This window comes from Carcharhinus amblyrhynchos, chromosome 26 (genome assembly GCF_965287045.1).
Source record: "Carcharhinus amblyrhynchos chromosome 26, sCarAmb.v2.hapA, whole genome shotgun sequence".
Classification (NCBI taxonomy): Eukaryota; Metazoa; Chordata; class Chondrichthyes; order Carcharhiniformes; family Carcharhinidae; genus Carcharhinus; species Carcharhinus amblyrhynchos.
In genome coordinates, this window is record NC_137349.1 from 19,132,957 (window position 1) to 19,150,147 (window position 17,191).

Consider the following 17,191-nt stretch of genomic DNA (forward strand, 5'->3'; position numbering starts at 1 on the left):
TGCTGAGCACAGCAGCATTAGGTTGAGCCTGATTTGCTCATCCATGTTGGGAAAATTGACTGCTTGGAGTTGAGAACCAGTATGCATAGAGGGAAATTCAGAAACATAGTGAGTAACAATTTGAATGTGACTGGTATGACATTTCAATATCATCGGTACCTCTGAGCATTAATTTTCTTTTTAAAATAAATGTAGTTATATTTGTTAGCTTTGAAGTGGCTATAAAATTGCAGACTTTTATTGAGAATGCTCTCTACTATTTCTGCCCATAGGCTGTAAGGAACTCTTTTTTTGGCTTTTTTACATGGGTAAATTTGGTTGATGAGCAGCTTATTTAACTGTAGGTGGCATTGCAACCAAGTATGAGCCTTTTCTCATCTTGTGCCCACAATGGAGATGTTTTAATAGTGATCAGTGTACAAGTCAGTTGTGGAGCATGGGTTATCTTTTGATCCCCACCGTGGGGCAGAAGTATGCCTAAAGCCGTCTTAATGGACGTGGGTGATTCAGCCCAGATCATGGCACCTCATCTGTATGGCTCAGTTGCAAAGCTGCCGTTATGTTTGCATGAGTTGCATCTAGATATTTTTGACTTGAGCGGAGTTCAACTCCCCACAGCCCCTCAACTGGGACCAACAGTCAAGAGTTGGGAGTTGGCACACGGTTAGAAATTGCGGTGTTGTGTACTCTGTAAATATATGTTCTTAGGGTTGATTTTTGAGTGCAAGCTCCTTATAGTCCTGCAAGGAGTATCCTGGAACAATTTTATTGGGAACAGTGGGGACTATGAATACAGTCCAGCCTAAGCTGTGCTTGTCAATTGACTCCAGAAAATCACATGTTAGAGATTTAGAGGAGTTCTAGTATAAGAATTGTTGTTGAATTGAGAACAACTATGTCTTGCTTTAATTTGCATCTCAGAAATTTTCTCCAGATCAGTGGAATCATAAGTGGTGTAAGTAATTTGTGTATTCTTGAACACTGCTCAAAATGAAGTGCAAGTTAAAGGTGAAATCATCACTGAGGCATATGCACTTTTCTCATACTGAGGTGTTTTTAGGGGATGGTCCAATGAGATATTAGCAGCTGCGTAACCCTGGGATCTCTGATACTGCAAGTGTATTATCTTCAGAAACCAAGTGGTCCCTTGTCGGCAGCGTATATTGCAAATATGAGTGGTGCAGAGAGTGGTATGGTGCAAAGTTAAATTCTAGGAAGACATGAACAAGTATATCTTATACCTGTTGAGCAACAAGAATCGTGGTAAATGATTGTTTGCCTATCTGTAGATCTATTTTTAAACTTTGGAAAATAAATAGCATATGCGATTATACTTTTGGTTAGTCCTTTCGTGATGCAGATGATGATTAAAGTATTTGATGTGGACTGTAAGTCTGCAACTCTGTCAGAACGTGTTTTATAATTTCTGTGCAAGACTGTGCTTTTCTAGCAAACCATGCAAAAAAATTAATTTGACTCTATTTTAATGTAGCCACGAGAGGAGGTTTGCTATTCAGTTTGAAAACTAGTGCATTTAAGAGAAAATGCTTTGTTTAGTCTACTAAAATATATATTTTAGCTAATTAGAGTTAAAGTAATATTAGCAGTTACTTTTATTACAGAGTGAGTAGCAGGTTGTGTATTGCTCAGAACAGGTACAACTGCATCGGACTATTGCTTCATTTGCGCGTTTATTTAGACCACATTGTTAAATGAAGCAGTCAATTTTTTTCTTTCTTGTTCAGTGTTACTAGCAATTAGCTGTTGGGTTACTTGTAAAACAGTTGTCAAATATTAACTAATATGGCAACCTTAGGTATTTTTGTGCATACAGTGAACAAAGTAGGTGCTCAGCCTTGGATTTTTGTGCCTGCCAGTCAGATCCTGAGTGCAATGGGTGTGATGTGACTGACTTTTTTTTGTTCTAAAACGAGTGAATTTTATTTATGTATCTTAGTCTGACCCTTGTTGGAAAATACACAAGTGTAAATGCCCGTTGGCAATAAGATTCAGCTGTGGCTCCCTGCCTACCCCTACCATTATCTGCTGAATCTACAAACAAAAATGATCTTCAGGTAGATACCAGAAAGCTGACGTTGCCTTGAGATCTATACCTCGATGCTAGTAAACAACATAAAAACGAGCAAGGATCCTGTTTTGATTCCGCTCCAAATTGGATGCTGGAGCCAATTTACAGTATTTGTATTTTTGTTGCAGCTGAGATTTTCTAATCCGTATGGATTAGAGTTTGAAAATGTGACCATAGCTCAATATAAATTGCAGTTTGCACTGTCAGGGCATTCAAACTTTGTGCATCCCTAAATTTTATATCCCTTTAGTCTGATGAACTAACTTAATTATTTAGTTGATTGTAAGAGGTGGCAGCACACCTACACTGCTGGGTCGGTTCTCCAACTCAAAAATCCCAGGAAATTATGATGTGTAGGAGTTACAGAATAGCACAATAGTAAAATATCATGCTGTGTGAATAATGACGTAATTGTATTATGCAGTTATTCACACGGCGCAATGATTTCCTGGAACTTTTTCCCTTTTTGCCAAACCTACAAATAGTTGATAGTCGTAGCATCACTTTCCCATTCACGTCAGTGATGATGGTGAATTTCCTGGATTTACACTGGTTTCCGCACCATGGCCCCAATGGCGCAAGTGAACCCGTGGTCACCTGCTATTGATGAGAGCACAAGTCCAAGATTTTTAATTAATGACCATTCTTATACTGGGCCAACCCATTTGTTGTAGGGTTCTTGTTAAGTTTCTTACTGTTTTAGGGAGGGAAGAATGACATAAAAGCAAATGGGAACATTTTCCAACAATGAGTATGCCATTGTTTTTCTGTGATGTGCTTCTTAAAACTCAATGCCAGTGACTGCAAATTTGAAGATGCCTTTTTTGTATTGTAGATCAACTTTTCAAAGACAAAAACATGATCATACAGGTTTAATATTACAGTAGAGGTAATGACTCAGTTTCAGAAATCTGGTGACTGCCTTGATGACATTTATTACAACAATTTGTTAGAAGTAGTTTAGTTAGTCTCCAGCTGCTGAACATCCAGGCATGAGACATGGAATAAGAATGAAACCAAATAAAAATCACAGGTTTCTTGGCTTCCGTCTTTATTTTTATGGAGCAGGAACTGTCAGGCTTTTTTGCAACATGACATTCTGCAACCTCTTGGAATATATTTGGTTATTCATATTTTTATTCAATTTAACTGATTTGTAATAGATTACATTCAACAACAAGAAGGTTGACAGGTGAAGTAGTGGAATGGAGTGTTTTAAAGAGAGAGCTGTTATGCTAGCTGTGAAAATAAATTGTTCCAGATTGGAATTTGACAGTAACACTTAGTCTGTTACATGCAAGTCAGACCAGATAATAATTCTTTGAAAATGTGCCACTGGTGAAAAATAATGTTGACAAGTGTTATAAATTGAGTGCATAGCAGTTTAATTGGAACCAGTACCTGGTATTAAGAAAAACTGTTGGGGAACTAAAAGTTGGTTGGGAAAGTCCCTTTAATAAATGATTTGGGCAGTCTTCAAAAATGGATATATAAGTTTCAGTTTAAGTTTGTATCAGAGAGTGATGATAGCTGTGCTTCAAATAAACTTGGTTTCAGGTCAAAACGCACTAGTACATTGTCCTGATATTTGTAGCTGCAGCAGGAATAGCAGCACGCACATACCCATCTCACCAATAACTACTGCAAGAGAACACTAGAATGTATGCAAACAAAGAACTACCAGTGAATTTTTAAGAGTTGTAAGGGTATAGTTGTAACGCTTGTTTACTCTTTTTTTGGTTTATGTACTTTCACGTCTGTTGAAAGAGTTGTTCTGCAACAATCGCTGTGGTGACAATGGGTAAGCAAAGAAAAATCCTCTTTTATCAGTGGTACTTTTGAAGCAGTTCTTGAAATGTGTGTCTGGAGTGTCTCTCATTAGATGCTAAATTGTTGGTTCTGTTCTGCTTCTAAGTAGAGTATTATCTAGCTGCCATTCAACATCCACCCCCAGAGTCAGTCAGTCCCGGAACTTGGAAAAATATTGCACTGTTGGGAGAGAAAGGTACAGGTGGAGAACATGCACAGCTTTGCATCACAGTTGCAACTAGCTGAAGTAAATGCTGTGAACAGCATAGGAAAATTGCTGTTTTGAAACTATTGTTTGTGATTTCCACCCAGTTGCAGCACATTTTGCCACCTACTCAATTCAGTTAACATTAGGCTCACTTTAATGCAATAAAAATGCAAACGTCTTAATTCTCATTTTAAGTATCGCCAACTGTTTCCTTTTCTCTTCATGTCACTCACATTCAAATTAAAAAGTTGTGTAATATTTTTGATTTGGTAAGGAAGGGCAAGAAATTGAAATAGTAATTACCTTATGTGGAAGTAATCTTTTTTGGATTTATGTTAATCCCAATGGCTTATTCTAGTGTTCCTTTGAAAGGAATAAACTGTATATGTGTATGATAATTCAGTTTTGTGGATTGTTTTGAACCCTTTATTTAATATTTACAGTACTTTAATGTTTGTCTTTCTATAGAACTTGGTTATGATCCATATAATCCTGAGCTTCCTAAGGGTTCTTCCAGAAATGGAGACGGGATATCAGGTGACCTTACAGAATCCAGCTCCAGTACGCTTGAATTGGAACTGGTCAACAAAGCCATTGAAGTTGTCAAGAATGAAGTTGAACAAGAGCAGAAAAAGCTATGGCGATATGAGGATCTTCTGGATGCAGAGGAGGAGTATGTCCCTTCAACACCATCGACACAGAAGGCACTTGGCAAGACCAAGAGTTGCAAAGAGCTTTCACCTGTTGAGGATAAACTGACAAACTCTTTGGAGTATAATCCAGACAGTTACTGCCTAAATAGTAATGTGGAGTATACCCCTACTCCACTTTCAGTTACTGCTTGTTTCAGTAAATATACTTTGGATACAGATGACGAAGCTGATGCAAAGGGTAGTTCATTAAAATATGTTCCAACGCTCGTGACTAAGCCAGTCAAATATGCTACCTCTGTACCCAGTAATAAATATGTGATTGACAATACCAAGCCATGTACTGATTTAGAGTATGACCCTTTGTTGAACTATTCAGCCCGGCTGATGAGCAAAAAAAGAACAAAGGAACAGGGAACCAAGAGACTCAGAGAGAGCAATTCGGAGGAGCGCTACACAGCTGCAGCAAAGAAACGTTGCCATCGCTTGAAGCCCAGCAAATGTGACGCGGAGTTCCCAGACTCTGGAGATGAACTTAATAATAACTATCCAAAAAGTCACGGGAACGCTTCAAATCCTGCGTATGGTGACAATAAGTCAGATGAAGGATTGTCCTTAAAGGCTAAAGACTTGAATAAACGATCTATGAAAGAGATTGCAGTTCAGTATGATGTAGATGATGTTTGCTCTTTTGAGAGCAAACAACAAGAGAATCGAGGGAAGCAGAAGTTGAAAGCAACCAGTCATTCATCTAAAGTTCCAAAATGCAACAAGGAGGAACTTAAAGGCCGAGAGAGTAAAGATAAAAAGGATAAAGATAGCCTAGATGGCTCACAACTGAAGGTGAAAAAAGACAAAATTGACAGCACTAAAAGCAAGTCTTCCCACCACTCAGAGAAAGCTAGCAAAAAGGGAAAAATAAAATGTGATAAAGACAGACTAGAAATTAAGCAAGAAAAACAAGGGGATAAATTAAAAAGCAAAGAAAAGAATGGTGATAACTTGTTTATTGAAAAGAAACACAAAGGTGATGAGAAGCATAAGGTTAAGGAAGAAAAACAAAAGATTAAGAGTGATGAAAGTTTGAGTAGTAAGATGGAAAAAGGAAAATCTAACAAATTGAATGGGGTAAAAAGTGAAAACCAATCAAAATCTAGATCAAACAGTTCAACAGAGTGTGCAGGAAAAATCAAATCTCATGGATTTAAGGTCACAAGCATCCCGAAATCAGACAAAAATGACAACTTAAAATCCAAAATGGTAATGCATAAAAATGGGATTCATGTAGCTACTGAAAGAAAAGATGAGGAGATTAGGGGTTCAAAATCTGTGAAAGGTAATGCAAAACGTTTGGAAAACCGAAAAAAAAATGCATGCTTTGCAAAGCGAACACTCAGTCACACAGACTTGTTTGGTGATGATAGCAGTGATGACGAAAGCACCAGTAAACCCCTCGCTGCCGTAACTTACGAATCGGACTCTGATCAAGACCCCTATTCTAGTTCTAGTGATGATGAAACTGGGGGAAACTTAGAACAAAGATCTTTGTCTTCAGCGGATGAGATTGATTTTCCTGGTCTTGAAAAGGATTTTGAATTTGAGTCGGATCCTATGGAGGAATGCCTGAGGATTTTCAACGAGTCTAAAGAAGTGAAGAATGAAGATAAGGGTAGAGTTTCCAAGCAGGTAAAACTTTGTCTGCTTTATGAAATAGTAGTAGTATGTCTATGACATGCCTTTGTTTTACACAACATATAGTGGAGTATTAAGGAATGCTAAGGATGTCTATAATCTCTCGCTTGTTTTCTAGGAGCAAACAATTTGACTTTAAATGCAGCGCATCCTCAGATTCACCATAAGTACTGTGCAGCAAGTTCTAAAATTATTATAGAAACATTATATTTGTGTCTCCTTTCTGTCATATTTCTACATAACCATATTTATATGATTCATTTACTTTCTTAAATACTACTACTTTAAACATCCAATTATTCTTAAGCAGTCAGCTACAGCGGATGTTATTTTTGAAAATGCATTTTTCAAACTTGCTTTTTAAAAAACTGCTTAACAACAATATTTCAACTTGTAATATTTTCCAACTTTGGTTGTGAGACTCTGTAGTTTCTGAGACTTATCCTCTAATTTGATTTATTATTGTCACATAAGAACATAAGAAATAGGAGCAGGAGTAGGCCATCCAGCCCTTCGAGCCTGCCCCGCCATTCAATAAGATCATGGCTGATCTGTCGCTGCTCAGTTCCACTTTCCCGCCCTCTCCCCATAACCCTTAATCCCCTCTCCTATCAAAAACCCATCAACCCGCGTCTTAAAAATATTTAGCGAGGCAGCCTCCACCACTTCAACGGGCAGAGAATTCCAGAGATTCACCACCCTTTGAGTGAAAAAGTTCCTCCTCAACTCCGTTCTAAACCGCCCCCCTTTTATCTTGAGGCTGTGCCCCCTAGTCCTATTGTCTTTTTTGAGCGGGAAGAGTCTTTCCACCTCTATCCTATCCATCCCATTCATCATCTTATACGTCTCAATGAGATCTCCTCTCATTCTTCTAAACTCTAACGAGTACAAGCCCAGTTTATTCAGCCTCTCCTCATAGCTCAACCCCCTCAACTCCGGTATCAGCCTAGTAAACCTCCTCTGCACTCCCTCCAAGGCCAAAATATCTTTGCGCAGGTGCGGCACCCAAAAATGCACACAGTACTCCAGTTGCGGCCTCACCAATGCCCTATACAGCTGCAGCAAGACCTCCCTACTTTTATATTCAATCCCCTTCGCTATGAAGGCCAGCATCCCATTCTCCTTCCTGACCACCTGCTGCACCTGCAAGCTGGGTTTTTGCGACTCATGCACAAGGACCCCGAGGTCCCTCTGCACCGTTGCCTGCTGCAGTTTTTCGCCTCGTAAGTAATAGTCCTTCCTACCATTTTTCCTACCAAAGTGGACCACCTCACACTTGCCAACATTAAATTCCATTTGCCATTTCCTGGCCCATTCGCCCAGCCTATCTAGATCCTTCTGCAGACTCTCCACACCCTCCGCACAATTTGCCGTTCCCCCAATCTTGGTGTCATCAGCAAATTTCGACACTCTACACTCGGTTCCGTATATTTTTTATATATTTTTTATATATTTAGCATACAGTTAAAAAGTATTGTTTCTTGCAGGCTATACAGACAAAGTGTCCTATTCATAGAGAAAAAAAGAGGTTACAGAATGTAGTGTTACCGTCATAACTAGGGTGTAGAGAAAGATCAACTTAATATGTGGTAGGCCCATTCATAAGTCCATTCCTTGGCAGCAAGGAAGATGATGATCTTGAGTTGATTGGTATGTGACCTCAGACATGTCTATCTTTCCCCGTGGAAGAGAGAATGTCTGGGACATGTGGGATCCTTGATTATATTGTCTGTGTTTTTCGTAGGCAGCGGAAAGTGTAGGCTGAGTCAGTGGACAGGAGGTTTGTGTGATGGACTGGGCTTCATTCATGACAGTTTGTAGATTATTGTGGTCTTGGACAGAGCAGGAACCATACCAAGCTATCAGACATCCAGAAATGATGCTTTCTGTGGTGCATCTGTAAAAGTTGGTGAGAGTTGTAGTGGGCATGCTGAATTTCCTTAGCCTTGAGAGAATGTAGAGGCAGTGGTGGGCATTGTTAACTATAGAGTTGGCGTGGAAGGATCACAACAGTTGTTGGTGATCTGGACACCTAGAAACTTGAAGCTCTCGACCATTTCCAGTGAATCCGACCCACTACCGTGGTATCATCAGCAAGCTTGAAAAATGGAAGTTTTATCTCCGCAGTGTCAGAGCAATACCCCTTTATTCTTTCCGTTCGCCTCACTAGTGATTAATCCAGGATTACTCTTCCAGTGTTGTCATTTTCCAACTTACTTTTCCTCAATGTTGCCACTAAGAACAAATCTCCACCAATTCTTGAAAGCTCAGGGGAACTCTGGTGCTGCTTAACTCAATTGAATCTAGTACACTGATAATCCCAGTATATCATTAAAATAATGCAATTTGACTGATTCAGTTGTCACAAAATGGCGGCCCTGGTATTGAATGATGTAACATCAGTGTGTAACATATGGTATCCTCTCAGTGGAGATGTAATCTTTGTATCAACATTTTAAGCCCATGCTTACAACAGGAAAACTATGTAAGCAGGAACATTTCACTTGTGTTGAATTGCGTCATTCAAAATTGAACTTTCTAACATCAAAAATATGGTTTTAATCAACAATATTTTATAAAAATATAATTTACAGGACAGTTACATTATTAGGATGTTTTATATGTTAAATGCACAATACAAATATAAGTTTGTGCCTTCAAGTGAAACTTAATGAAGGTGTCAAAGACATTGGCCTTTGTGTAAAAAAAAAGTTGACTTCGATTTGATATCAAATTGCCACTAGAGCAATGGCCTGAATTTTGGCAGTAAGCAGCAAAGTAACAGCACTTGCCACTGACCTTGAAAGTTTCCCATGGAAATCTAGTGATCTTTGTCGCATTGATTTCACCTTTTCTGTTGGTAATTTGATTCTGGTGCCAACTGAAGGGCATTTCCTGAGTCCAGCTATACTGATGCTATTCAGCAGCCTGTCGCATTCTCGCAAAACAGGAAGTCAAAGTGGCTCATTATTTGTCACTGTTTAACCATTTTACAAAGAGATAAAGATTGAGACATATACATGGGATGAAGGTAGAAGCTAAAATAGAAATAAACAAAAAATGTTTTAAAAACTAATGGAATTGTTACCATCACGAAATTTGACATTCCACAATGATTAGATTTTATGGAATCAGAAGTTCAGTGATTATTACAACAATAATGTATTCACATTATTTGTGATGTTTGCATGGTGAGAATGTTGCTTTCTGTATGTAGACTGTAATGTTGTCAAAATTATCCTCATGATTTTTCACTTTACTAATGTAAAGGAAGTTTTTTGTGGTCATCCTCAGCAAGTTGATTACTTTTGTGTGGTTGAAGAGCAAAAAATTCTGGTTTACCGGTGGAGCAATGTTGTGTTCTCTTGAGCTCCTCCAAATAGACGTTGGTCTCCTCTAGGAGGGGTGTAATTGGGAAGAGATGCAATAAAATTATGGAGCTAATAGCAAGTTATTTTTGTTCCTTTCCCCCAAAGGGGTTTCTTTTATTCTGTGCTTTCCATTCCACTATGCTGTAATTGATAATTAGCTGAAGCAAAAGGTGTTGGTCTTCCCTGGGGAATAAGAGTCCTTCATATAATTCATCCGTTATTGCTAGACTTCTATTTATAGTATAGAACAATATATAGTATTCTGAACATTTGACTCTTGTACTGATCACAAAGCTACTGAGTGAGCAAGAGGGAAGATTAATTAGAAAACTGCTGTAAACCAAGCCAAGCATGATGCTGCTGATTTCCACCATGCAATTTAACAAAAGCATCATCCCATTTTGAGTTCATTCAGATCTGGTTGCTCTCCAGTTGTATTTCTGAAATCATCATTGGCCAGGAATGACTTTAACAGATATCTGATTTCCAAATAGTGTTTCAAATAATGCAGTATGGCTACTTTTGTTCGCAAAATCTCCATCACTTCTTTGCGCAAATCAGACTTCCCAGCATTAGGGTTATTAACATGTGTCCTGACTGACTTTGCCTATCTGTTTCTAACCAGATTATCAACTGTTGGTTTGTTTCTTCAGCCTTTATACTGATCATGAGTGTTTTCACAGAACATAGCTTCTCTTGAAATAAAACTGCATCATGATATGCATGTTCCATCTGCAGTCAGCTGGTGTTTCAGAAGTTTTTATAGAATAAAGCTGTTGTGATTCAGTTTGCAGTTATCCCATGAAAACAGACAGAGACAGAGGGGAACTGGTGGATGTGGTGTTTTTAGATTTTCAAAAGGCATTTGATAAGGTGTCCCAAAAGGCTGCTACAGAAGGTTAGGGTGCACGGAGTTGGGGGTAAGGTGTTAGCATGGATAGAGGATTGGTTGTCTAATAGGAGGCAGAGAGTTGGTATCAATGGGTGCTATTCTGATTGACGTTTGGTGACTAGTGGAGTGCCGCAGGGATCGGTGCTGGGGCCTCAGCTATTTACCATTTATATAGATGATCTGGAGGAGGGGGCTGAATGTAGGGTGACGAAATTTGCTGATCTCGCGAAGATGAGTGGAAAAGCAAATTGTGCGGCGGGTGTGGAAAGTCTGCAGAGGGATCTGGATAGGCTAAGTGAGTGGGCAAGGACCTGGCAGAGGGAGCACAATGTTAGCAAATGTGAGGTTATCCACTTTGGCAGAAATAATGGAGGGATTACTATTTAAAGGGCGAAAAGCTGCAGCATGCTACGGTGCAGAGGGACCTGGGGGTCCTTATGCATGAGTCGCAAAAACCCAGTCTGCAGGTGCAGCAGGTGATCAAGAAGGCAAATGGAATGCTGGCCTTTATATTGAGGGGGATAGAATATAAAGGTAGGGAGGTCTTGCTGCAACTGTACAGGGTACTGGTGAGGCCACAGCTGGAGTACTGTGTGCAGTTTCGGTTGCCACACTTGCACAAGGATATATTGGCCTTGGAGGGAGTGCACAGGATGTTCACTAGGCTGATACCAGAGATGAGGGGGTTGGACTATGAAGAGAGACTAAATAGTCTGGGTCTGTACTCTGGAGTTTAGAAGGATGAGGGGGGGATCTTATAGAGACATATAAGATAATGAAAGGGATGGATAGGGTAGAGGTAGAGAGATTCTTCCTGCTTAGAAAGGATAGCAGGACTAGAAGGCACAGCCTTAAGATAAAGGGGGAGGGTGGGGGGGGCAGTTTAGATCGGAGTTGAGGAGGAACTTCTTCACTCAAAGGGTGGTGAATCTCTGGAATTCTCTGCCCGTTGAAGTGGTGGAAGCTACCTCGCTAAATATATTTAAGACATGGGTAGATAGGTTTTTGATAGACAAGGGAATTAAGGGTTATGAGGAGAAAGTGGAACTGATCCACTTCAGATCAGCCATGATCTTATTGAATGACAGGGCAGGCTCGAAGGGCTAGATGGCCTACTCCTGTTCCAATTTCTTATGTTCTTATGTAATGTTGCAACAGTAGCAGAAATGAGAAATAGCAAATTTTTGACACGTTGTTATAGGGGGGCACAGTGCTTAGCACTGTTGCCTCACATACCAGCAACCTGGGTTCAATTCCAGCCTCGGGTGACTGTGTGTGTTCTCCCTGTGTTTGTGTAGGTTTCCTCCTACAGTCTGAAGATGCGCAGGTTAGGTGGATTGATCATGATAAATTACGCCTTAGTGTCCCAAATGTGTAAGTTAGGGTGATTAGTCTGGTAAGTATGTGGGGTTATGGTGGTAGGGCCTAGGTAGGATACTATTGGATAGTTGATATAGACTTGTAGGCCAAATGGCCTCTTTCTGTCGGGATTCTATGAATACATGATGAATTTACATGAAGGCAAAATAAAAATTTTATTACTACACGTTTTCATTTAGAACACACCTCTTGTTTATAGCTGACACTCAAGAAAACAACTTGGATATTACTTAAGAACATAAGAACATAAGAAATAGGAGCAGGAGTAGGCCATCTAGCCCTTCCAGCCTGCCCCGCCATTCAATAAGATCATGGCTGATCTGTCGCTGCTCAGTTCCACTTTCCTGCTTTCTCCCCATAACCAATACTTGACTTTGCTGTGTTCATAAACTAAAGCTCAATCATTTTATCAATATACAAAGTTGAGGATATCAAAAGACTGACTTGCCATCAGTTACTGTGTCATTACCCAAGTCAGGGGATCACTCCTCATTTAATGAAGAGTGCAAAAGACATGCCAGGGGCAGCACCAGCCATACCTAAAAATGAGGTATTAACCAGGTCAGACTACAACACAGGGCTACTTGTGTGCTAAACAGAGTAAGAAGCAAGTGGTAGACAGAACTAAATGATCCCACAGCTAACTGATCAGATCTAAGCTCTGCAGTCCTGTCACATCCAGTTGTGAATGGTGATAGGCAATTAAATAACTTGGGAGAGTCCAGCATGTCAGTGTAAATGATTAGGCTGAAACATTTGCAACAAACTTCTGTCAGAAGTGCTGAGTGGATGATGTAGCTCTGCCTCCTCCAGAGGTCCCCAACGTCTCAGATGCCAGTCTCCAGCCAATTTGATTCACTCCATGTGATATCAAGAAATGGCTGAAGGCATTGGAGGTTGCTTTACGGGCCTTTTACTATTCCGGCAATACTACCGAAGGCTTGTGCTCAGAACTTGTTATGCCCCTAGCCAAGCTACGACACTGGCACCTACACAGCAATATGAAAAATTGTCCAGATATATCCTGTACATAAAAAGCTGGATAAATCCAAGGTGACCAATTACTGCCTCCTTGATTGTCAGTCCAGTGTTAGAGTAAATGTTAGAGAGTGCAGTACCTTTTTCCCAGTCCTATTCATTCTTGGGTCTGACCCCATAATGCCCACAGTGTGATTACTTCTCATCTTAAATATTGCAACTGCTCCCTCTGAATATTCATGATGTGGAGATGCTGGCGTTGGACTGGGGTAAACACAGTAAGAAGTCTCAACACCAGGTTACCTGTTGGACTTTAACCTGGTGTTGTGAGAATTCTTACCCTCTGAGTATACCAGACTTATTAAATATACGTTGCTATCTTAAGTTCTTTCAACATCCTAAAACAAAAGTAATCAGATCCAGTAACTTTATCCTACTTAAGATCATTGACTTCTATAGCATAAAGCTTAAAAGTACCCATATCTGGAATTAGTGGTACTGGAGCATTTTCAATATTGACCAGAGAAACAAAAGTATCCATGTAGCATGTTGAATCGTAGAAACATAGACTAGTACAACACAGAAGGAAGCTTTTGACCCAGCTAGTCTGTGCAGGTCTTTCCAAGAACAATCTAGTCTATCCCACTCCCCTCTCACCCCATATTTCTCCAGTGTTTATCTCCATTAAGTTGCTGTCTAATTATATGTTGAATCTGTATCCACCAACCTACCAGGCAACACATTCCAAACACTTATTGTATAAAAATGTTTTTCTTCATGTAGCCTCTGACTTTTTTTTGTCAATTATCTAGAATTTGTACCCTCTGATTACTAATTTGTTTATTATTGGAAATAGTTTCTCTTTATTTTCCCGAGCTAAACCCTCTGCTTACAAGGCTAAACTTGTACATTATTCCTCAGGCTGCAAATATGTGCTTATGGTATATAATTTTCTACATTTAAAATTTTGCAAAAGGTGGTCAGACTTCCAGATAAATGTGAGGTAATGCATTTTGAAAGATCTAATATAGATAGGAAATATACAGTAAATGGCAGAACCCTTAAGACTGCTGATAGGCAAGGGATCTGGGTGTATAGGTACACAGATCATTTGAAAATAGCAATGCAGTGGAAATGTTAATCAAGTAGGCATACAGCATGCTTGCCTTCGTAGGCTTGGGGCATTAAGTTTAAAAATTGGCAAGTCACGTTGCAGCTTTATATAACCTTTATTAGACTGCACTTAGAATATAGTGATCAATTCTGGTCGCCACACTGCCAGAAGGATGTGGAGGCTTTGGAGAGTGTACAGAGAAGACTTACCAGCATGTTGCCTGGTATGAAGGGCATTGGCTATGAGGAGAGGTTGGAGAAGTTTGGTTTATTCTCACTGGAACAACCAAGGTTGAAGGGCGACCTGATAGACGTCTACAAGATTGAGAGGCTTGGACAAAAATGGGTAGTCAGAAGCTTTTTCCCAGCGTGGAAGAGTCAGTTACTAGGGAGCGTAGGTTTAAGGTACGAGGGGCAATATTTAAAGTAGATGTGCAAAGCAGATTTTTTTTTACACAAAGGGTAGTGGGTGCCTGGAACTCACTGCCAGGGGAGGTAGTGGAAGTGGATACAATAGTGACTTTTAAGGGGCATCTTGACAAATACATGAATAGGATGGGAATAGATGATATGGTCCCGGAAGGGTAGGGGTATTAATTCGGCAAGGTTGGTGCAGGCTTGGAGGGCCGAAGGGCCTATTCCTGTGCTGTAATTCTCTTCGATCTTTGATTTTTGTTTTACCATGCAAATGGTGGACTCTGTTATTTTGCCACCTTTAAATTAAGGATGATCAACACTGCCAGATAGACCAAGGAGTGGGGTGTGGAGAAACTGGTGGATACAGTGCCAGTTGGTATGCATGTGCAACTGTTCCTGACACCTGACTGATCAGCCTTAGGAGTTACTGAACTTCATTTTGCTTTGACTTTACCCTTTTCTTATATTTCTGGCTATTGTTTGAATATCTGTTCAGCATGTACACTGATGGTGGTATGAACACTTTGTTTAGCTCAGGTTGAAGAATTACTGTGACCAATGTCTGAAATGAGTAGAAAACTAAGTTGGTGATGTTTACTTGTATTACACTGTACAAGCTTAGTTTGAAAGTGAAAATATTCTTCCCAAGAAGAACTTCTGTAACAGCTGCTGCTATTTAGTTACAATATATGAAAATCCTGGAATTTTCCTAGTGTGTAATTTTACTCCTTAACTTATAGCTTGATACTGCATATCAGACAGTTGGAGGGGCAGGGGACGTGGTTCGGGGTCACAAACTCAATTGTTAAAAGTAGCGTAGGAAACTAACTCCATTTTACTAACTTAAATTATTTGGAAGTGTTCCATGACTTTCAAATTTGTACTACACATTTTTTTGTTTCGTATGTAGGTGTCTGTGGAAAGTAATGAAGAGAAAGAATCCAGTCTAACCACACTTTTCCCGGGGCAGAAAAGGAGAATTTCACATATTTCAAAGCAAGAAAATGTAAGTGGAATATTAAGGTTATACTGTCATGACTTTGCATATTTAGGTCACTGCCTATCACTTTGCATTAGATTTTCTATTTCAACCAGCATCGGAGTTGAGAATGTACTGCGAAGGTGAATGCACGAACTTCCTGCGTATCCATCTATGCATTACAAAATGTTAGGCTGAGAAGCACCACTACTTTACACGGATTTATTTGTTTTGGAAGCTATTGTGAATATTCCCAGTTTTTAAAGGGCTCCCTTCTAGCAATTGGTCATCATGGCAATGTTTGTGAACTTGATATGATTTTGGATTTTGTTGGATAGCTCAATACATCAGATTGGTACAGAAAATTGAGACCAGGAAGATCTTTGATTCAGCCATTGGTTTGCTGGCTTCAGCAGGAGTGGTGATTATAACACTATAATTGCCTTTCATCCTGGGCTCCAGTAAAAGAAAATTGACCCCCAATTAGAAGTGTGTGAATGAGGTCTCCAGTATGAAAGAGTCGCACACAGCAGTAATGCTTTTCAAATGTGTAATGTCCTAAGAAGTTGCCACGTTCTGTAGTAGTTTATCTTATTACAAGTCGCAATCTTTAGAAGATGAACAAAGGGAGAGCATTGAAAATAGAAAAAATGAACTGCGCTTCTTGGCATATTGCTCTGTGTTTAGTTATTTGATTGCATATAAATTGAGAAAAGTTTGTGTGTTCTTGTATTTTGAAATCTGTAAACTTGTAAAACTGCCCCATCTACATTAAGGACAATCCAGCAAGCTTTTAAGTAGCTGATTGGTGCTCCCACTTTTTTCTGTATATTGGCTGTTGCACAAGTGACTGGAAGCTATAAAAGAAGGGTGGCACTAAATATAGTTTTCTGTGTACGTTACATAAAGTAGGACCACGTAGTAAGAGCAATGTTTCTACATTGGCAATTTTAGTCATCACATTTTTGAATTCTATTTCACAATTTGTGAGAATGGAATAGGAGGATATATTGATGGGGATAGGTGCAGTTTTAAAAAAGAAACTGTCCTTTCACGAAATGTCATTTATATAAATGACATAGATGACTACGTGGGGGGTAGGATCTGTAAGTTTGCCAACGACACAGACTAGCTGAGTAGTTAATAGTGAGGTTGAGTGCCTTGGGTTACAGGAAGATATAGACAAGATGGTCAAATGGGTGGATTAGTGGCAGATGGAATCTTATGCTGAAAAGTGTCAAGTGATGCACATTGACAAGGAAGTACACTATGAAAGGTCTGACACTGGGAAGTTCCAGAGAGCAAAGGGACCTTGGCGTGTTTGTCTAGAGATCGCTGCAAGCAGAAAGGCAGGTTAATAGGGTGCCCAAAAAGGCATAGGGCACACTTGCCTTTACCATTTGGGGTATAGGTTACATGATGCAATTGTATAGAACTTTGGTGAGGCCACAGCTAGAGTACTGTGTGCAGTTCTGGTTGCCACATTTATAGGAAAGACATGAATGCACTGGAGTGGGGGCAGAGGAGATTCACCAGGATGGAGCATTTTAAGTTAGAGAGGTTGGATAGGCTTGGGCTGTTTTCTCTGGAGCAGAGAAGACTGAGGGGTGACC

The 17,191-nt window shown here is 39.7% G+C and overlaps 1 protein-coding gene across 1 annotated transcript in view; it reads left to right on the forward strand.

Annotated features, from left to right (window-relative positions):
• The window catches only part of rexo1 (REX1, RNA exonuclease 1 homolog), a 75,271-nt gene that overhangs the window by 19,536 nt on the left and 38,544 nt on the right, over nucleotides 1-17,191 (forward strand). Inside the window, exons 2-3 of the mRNA XM_080213300.1 lie at nucleotides 4,575-6,442; nucleotides 15,510-15,605. Of these exons, the coding sequence (XP_080069426.1) occupies nucleotides 4,575-6,442; nucleotides 15,510-15,605 (1,964 nt within the window). The remainder of the gene's footprint in view (nucleotides 1-4,574; nucleotides 6,443-15,509; nucleotides 15,606-17,191) is intronic.